At 33.6% G+C, this 6,415-nt stretch overlaps 1 protein-coding gene across 1 annotated transcript; it reads left to right on the top strand.

Annotated features, from left to right (window-relative positions):
- Positions 1 to 1,654: 1,654 nt before the first annotated feature.
- On the top strand, positions 1,655 to 5,995 carry CSN2 (casein beta). The gene is made up of 4 exons (XM_087434665.1): positions 1,655 to 1,705; positions 2,586 to 2,630; positions 3,978 to 4,022; positions 5,396 to 5,995. The coding sequence occupies exons 1-4, from the start codon at positions 1,655 to 1,657 to the stop codon at positions 5,993 to 5,995; spliced, it is 741 nt and encodes a 246-aa protein (XP_087290791.1).
- The last annotated feature ends 420 nt before the right edge of the window (positions 5,996 to 6,415 follow it).

Here is a 6,415-nt window from a genome sequence, read left to right as displayed (position 1 = left end):
ATAGGTAGTCTATAGATGGAGCATATTGAGTCAAGAAATAGAAGGAGTTGTTTGGGAATATGCACTACTTGAAATGTTTATAAACGATATTTTTAGAAGAAGAGTGTATTCCTCAAGCTAGATTAGAACATCCACCTTCCCACTTTATCATTTAGTTTATAATATTTCAAAATAATATTAAAATAGATACATGAAATATAGAATTAAGTTAAAAAGAAACAAAGTGTTTTACTCTGTAAGAAAATTCTAGATGGTACGGAGATGACTTGGAAAAAAGAAAGGAAGGAGAAGATTTGAAAGAAAGAGTACCTTAGAATATAATAATTAATAATGAAGTTCTGGTTTAAAAATTGGTATATAAAATACTAATTATAAAATAGAGAAAATGCAATGGGATCCTCCTTACATGTAATGATCTATAATAGACTACTATATTCTTTTTTTGAGTCCTGACAATAAAAAATTATTTGGAAACTTATGGAGGTCTTATGCAAAGTAAAATTAATAAAGAATTATATAGCGCCCATGAGAAAAATCCAGAAAAAAATTTTTTCTCTAATAAAGAGCCTTCTAATATTGGAAAGGAAATTTTGCTGATGAATTAGGGACTTTTTTAATAAAATGTTTTTATTTCAGAAATTTAGTTTAAAAAATTGAGATTGAAGATTATATGTCAAGGGATATTGGTGGCACAAAAATCATTTTTTACAAGAAATTATAGAAATGCAACAAAATCAAGCATTTAATACATTTTGGTCAAAAGTATTAACATATATTTTATGTTATGCTACAAGAAGGAGTAGCCTGGAGTGGGGATTGGGTAAGAGGATCTGACCCTTTGGTAAATCATCAAGAGATCAGAGAGAAAAAAAGAAGCATAGTTCATGATCTCTAAAGTTATGTGGCACAAAGAAGAAGAGACATCACTATGTGTGTGGGGATGAGACTGAGTAGTGGGTATAAATGGAGAAGAAGCAAACCAATCGGTCCAAGAAAGCATCTGGATAAGTGGAGTAAATAAGGGAAATGGTCAAATGAAAATCTCAGTCTTATTGGAAATAAGGACATATGATTAAACCAAATATTCACAGAAACCGTTTAGTTTAGTAAAGCAAAGATAAAAATAAAATATGATCGTCTTCTTTGTGTGAACCTTATTTGGTCAGTTTCCTCCCAAAAGAACTGAGGCTTTATCAGGGCTGAGACCTTAATTGTTCCACTGCTGTAATCCTACCACTTAGACAGTGCCTGGCAATAAAAGATGGTAAAAAATATTTTAGACATAGGAATCAATTAATAAACTTTCTGTAAATATTTATAACTCTTTTCTGTCTTTCAAAAAAAAAAATCCCATAATACTGTGAATGAGATGAAAAGAGGGTAGAATAGAGCCGATACCTGAGAAAATCTGAATGGTTGACAAAAAAGTACGAAATTGATATGTAAGGGCAAGGAGCCATAGTAGATTCTGAACTTGTTTGCATGATAAAACTCCTATTAGTATTTTTTTTCTAAAACACAGACATTTTTACTATACATTATTTTTGGTTTCTTTAAAAGGAAAGTGAAGTGACCCTAGCTAACCAAAAAAATATATTAGATTGACCAATATGTTACCATTCCCTCATTTCCTCATTCACAGGACTTGATAGCCATGAAGATCCTCATCCTTGCCTGCCTGGTGGCTCTTGCTCTTGCACGGGAGGTAAGAAAATCTCTATATAATTAAGATATAGTGAACTATCTGCCTACGTGTAGAGAATAACATCACCAATATTTTAAATGTACAAATAAAGCAGAATTTCAAGAGATGTTTTTCTGATTTCTAAGAAAATCATTTACATTTACCCACTACTTCAACAGTGCATTGTAGGGCTACAAATTTGGGTCAAATGCTCTCTACGCCACTGTGCCACGAGTCCCTAAAGGAAAAGCAAACAAACCAATAAGCAACAGACAAAACAAGAAGAAACAATTATGAAAACCACAAAAAAGAGTAATATTCCACAAATACAATTGCATGCACGTGCAAGCTAGATAAATATATCTTATTCTAGTGATGAAATATACATACCCTAGGGCAGTGAGCCAAATCCTACCTGTGTCTATCCAAAGACATACAGAAGGTGGAGTATCATGCAGTAATCCTAATGATAAACATATTCATAATCCTAATAAAAAGTGTTTAATACAAACTAAAATAACTTCTTTTCTGTTACCTATCAAAAACTTTTCTTCATTCAGGTAAAATAAAAATATGCCAATCAAAACTTACTAAATATAAACACCATAAAAACAATTACCTTTCAAATCTCTCAAAAGACATAACATTTTTTCTCAAGTTTGTGAAAGAGATAGCTCCACATAAAGAAAGTAAAAATCAAATAGGAAAAATGTTCAATAATGAGTTAGCTATAGAAACTAAAATGGTGTTTTTTTTCTTTACAGAAGGAAGAAATTAATGTATCCAATGAGGTAAGATATTTTTATTCAGAGAAAATTTTCCAACCATAAAATAGTAACATTCTTTGGTGATCTAGGAGAAGGTGGTTGTTGATTTTTTGGTTTTTGTTTTTCCTTTACAGACTGTAGAACGCCTTTCAAACAATGAACTAGATTCAAGCCGTGAGGTAAGACAACATTTATTCAGAGGCAATCTCCCAATTTTGGAAGAGTAAATGCTGTGCTATCTTTCTATTGTGTTACATTAGGGCAGTTAAGCCAATGCAGCTATGTTCTGACATAAATTCTGATGTAAACTTCCATTATATATATTTAAGGACAGAATAAATGTCTGGAAGATTCAGTATTCTAGCACTTTCTAAGTTGGCTTGCTACTTGAAATTGTGTCACTGTGCTCTCTTTTTTTTAATGGGGAAGATTAGGTGTGAGCCAACATCCGTCCCAATCTTCCTCTATTTTGTATGTGGGACACCATCACAGCATGGCTTGATGAACAGTGTGTAGGTCTGCATCCGGGATCCGAACCTGAGAACACTGGGTGGCCGAAACGAAGCCCATGAACTTAACCACTAAGCCATCGGGCCAGCCCCTGCCCTCTTTTTTTAAAATGAACTGTACAGTGCTGTTTTCTGTCTCCAGCTCTCTCTGCGCTGACATCATTCACTGTTTTGACATTTACTGAGTGTCTTTTGTGCATCAGACATTGAGTAGGAGATGTGGTGCAAACTGAAAAGAGAGATGCCCATAGTATAGAGCTCGCAATGTAGTGGGAGGGCAGACATGCAAATGGATACATTTTGTAATTACAATAGTTATTTTGGTAAATAAGAGGCAGTGAAACTTAGTGTCATCCTAAATCTGCCCGGGAGAGTCAGGTAGTTATTTACCCTTGCATCATTCTCTTTGGGTCTGTCATCACCTGTTAGTTAAATGGTACATTATTATACTTTGTCTCTTCACAAAGGTAATCAGATTCTTAGGAGATGTATTTATTTCTTATAATTCATTTGAAGCCTAAATACAACAAGTAAATTAAGAATGATTAACAGAATGGATCAATGGCTATTACAATGTATTATCAATGAATACTGTTCTTTTAGAATCTGATGAGATATTAGAGACCATTTGTTGTCATAGGAAGAGAGCATCTATTAAATGCCTCTTTTTGTATTACGTTTACTAATTGTCTTCTCTCTCTTGACTGCATTCATCTGTCTTTTTTTTTTTATACAATGGGCTTATACAGAACACGTTTCAGCAATTATCCTGAGTTTTTAATATTATCAAACAAGGTGTCCACGTTAACCTATTAAATGCCTTCATTTTCTGATTTATATTGACAAATAAGAATTGTTCATTAAAACTAAACCTAATTTTATTTTTATTTTTCTGAAGGAATCAACTAAACACATCAACAAGGTAAAACCCTCATATTAAAAGTACATATTTTCAAAGTTTCCTATATTTAATTTTTACATATGGTAACATTTCTTTATATGTGATTTGTTCTTTAGCAGAAACTTCAGAAGTTTAAACATGAAGAACAACAGCAAAGAGAGGTAATTTGTTCATGATGAGTACATTTCTAAAATTATTATGAAATATAACACATATAAATCTATGTATATGTTCAGTCTGAAGAATGGTAAAGACATAAATGACAATATAAGAAATGAAACATTGACAAAGTCAATATATTTTTAAGATGTAAATGCATTATTTAAACTCATTATCAACTTCCAGAATACAGAATAAACATCTAACAATAGCTGTTGATTTACTCATTTTACCAATGGTATACCTGTTTTCAATAAACATTAATAGAGACAATTCTAAGTTGTGAACTAGGCTCCTCTTATTCTCAAGATGTATATGCTGATGAAAGACGGTAGAAAGGCATATGGCATAAATCCCACTTTGATCATTTATCAGCTGTATAACATTGGCCCAAGTCTTTCTGTAATTCAATTTCTTCATCTGTAAATTGAGACCATTCATAACCCCCGTAGGGTTAATAAGCTCACACACAATGAATATTGAATGATTTCACATTAACATTTTGTAGGATTTATATTAACATTTGTGAATACATGAATTTCCTAAAAGTATTTTCATTACAAAGATGAGAGAAATGAGGTACAAAACAATTGAATGTACAATTGTGTGACAATATCACAGTTATTAAGTAGTAGAGCTTGTTTAAAAATAAGGATTTTTCTTGGACAACATAAAATTGTTTATTTAGTGAAATTACACTTGTGATAAAACATTTATCTAATTGTAATATTTCGGCTTCTCTGTTTTATCAATGGAGTTGAATTATTTGGTACCTAGACCAAATATTTTCTAAATCAAAAAGAATTTGCAAATTGATACCTCTTAAAAGACTCTAGATAACTACCTCTTCCAAGGGAAGTAGTACTAGAAGTTGGTCAGTGTTAAGTAACTCCTTGAATTAAACCACAAATTAAGACATTTTTCATTAAAACAGAAATGAATCTTGGAGTTATCCCTCTAAGTCTTTTTAAATAGATCTCCCTTCATTATAGGAAAATAATTTGGGCTGTTATCAACACATTATGTTGAAAAGTCCATCTATGCCTTCTAGAAGACCAAAGTATATAGTTACAGCTATCCAGGCAACTCAGGAAAAGGTGTAACAAGTCTTGAAATCCCTGAACGTTGATTTCAGTTTGGTCTGTAGATTCACCCACAAAGGGAGTGGGTTAATGAGAAATCCTCAAATGCTCAATAAGCATTTTACTCAGTAGTCTTCACATGACCCAAAATAATTCCTTAACCAAGATAAGTGAAAGATTTTCTTTCTCTCTTTTTACTCAGTTATGATTGTTCAGAAGAGAGGAGGTTAATTCATCATGAATGATAATTATAGCTAAAGCATGGACTCAAAGATTATTTTTAATTCTTTCAGGTTGAACTCCAGGATAAAATCGATCACTTTGTCCAGCAACAGCCTGTAGTCTATCCTTATACTGAGCCACTCTCTTACGCTATCCTTCCACAAAACATCCTGCCACTTGCTCAGCCTCCTGTAGCGCTGCCTTTCCTTCAGCCTGAAAAAATGGAAGTCCTCCAAACTAAGGAGACCATCTTTCCTAAACTCAAAGTGATGCCCTCCCTTAAATCTCCAGTAGTGCCCTTTTCTGAACGCCAAATCTTGAATCCCACTTATAGCGAAAATCTTCGCGTTCCCCTGCATCTGATCCAGCCATTGATGCATCAGGTCCCTCAGTCTCTTCTTCAGACGCCAATGCTTCTTTCTCAACCTGAGCTGTCCCCTCCTCAGTCCGAAGTCCCACCTTTCCCCCAGCAAGTGGTGCCCTACTCTCAGAGAGATACACCTGTCGAAGCCTTTCTGCTGTACCAGGAGCCTCTACGTGGCCGTACCGGCGAGTTCTACCCTGTGCCTCAACCAATTGCCCCAGTTTACAACGCCGTTATTGTAAGTCCAAATTTACTAACTTTGCTGTTTCATGCATTATGTGTATATGATGTTAGAATAAGCAAGTGAGAGCTCTAGGTGAAAGAACAAATGAATAGTGAATAGATCCAAAATGCACATAGTTTAGATCAGTGATTCTCAACAAGTAGCTACGCAATAGAATAACGTGGAGAACTTTTTTTTCCCCCAAATCCGAATGTCAAAGTCTACCCACAGAGATTCTGATATAATTGTTCTGATTTTCTATGTAGAAGGAATTGAGTATCAGGAAGAAATGATTTCTGGAATTCTGATTTAATAGGTTTGTTGAGAATTTAGATAAAGAGGATTAAGGCTTACTAAAACCAGAATTAAATTTGATAATCTGATTGGGCTTGGGATAAAGAAGTTTTATTATTATCTACAGTTTTGAAGTTTTCCTTGTGCACGTCTATTCCCTGCATGCCTTATTTCACATCTTGTTTTTGACAAAAGTACGTATAAGGGCAA

Source organism: Ceratotherium simum, chromosome 8, assembly GCF_057802395.1.
Source record: "Ceratotherium simum simum isolate JZ-2026a chromosome 8, ASM5780239v1, whole genome shotgun sequence".
NCBI lineage: Eukaryota > Metazoa > Chordata > Mammalia > Perissodactyla > Rhinocerotidae > Ceratotherium > Ceratotherium simum.
The sequence above is the reverse complement of the archived record's forward strand: the minus strand, read 5'-3'. Positions and strand labels throughout refer to the sequence as shown.

Coding starts and splice junctions, on each gene's coding strand:
- CSN2 (XM_087434665.1), top strand. CDS start 1,655: ATGAAGATCCTCATCCTTGCCTGCCTGGTGGCTCTTGCTCTTGCACGG. Junction 1,706..2,585: donor CTCTTGCTCTTGCACGGGAG/GTAAGAAAATCT, acceptor TTTCCTTTACAG/ACTGTAGAACGCCTTTCAAA. Junction 2,631..3,977: donor AACTAGATTCAAGCCGTGAG/GTAAGACAACAT, acceptor TTTGTTCTTTAG/CAGAAACTTCAGAAGTTTAA.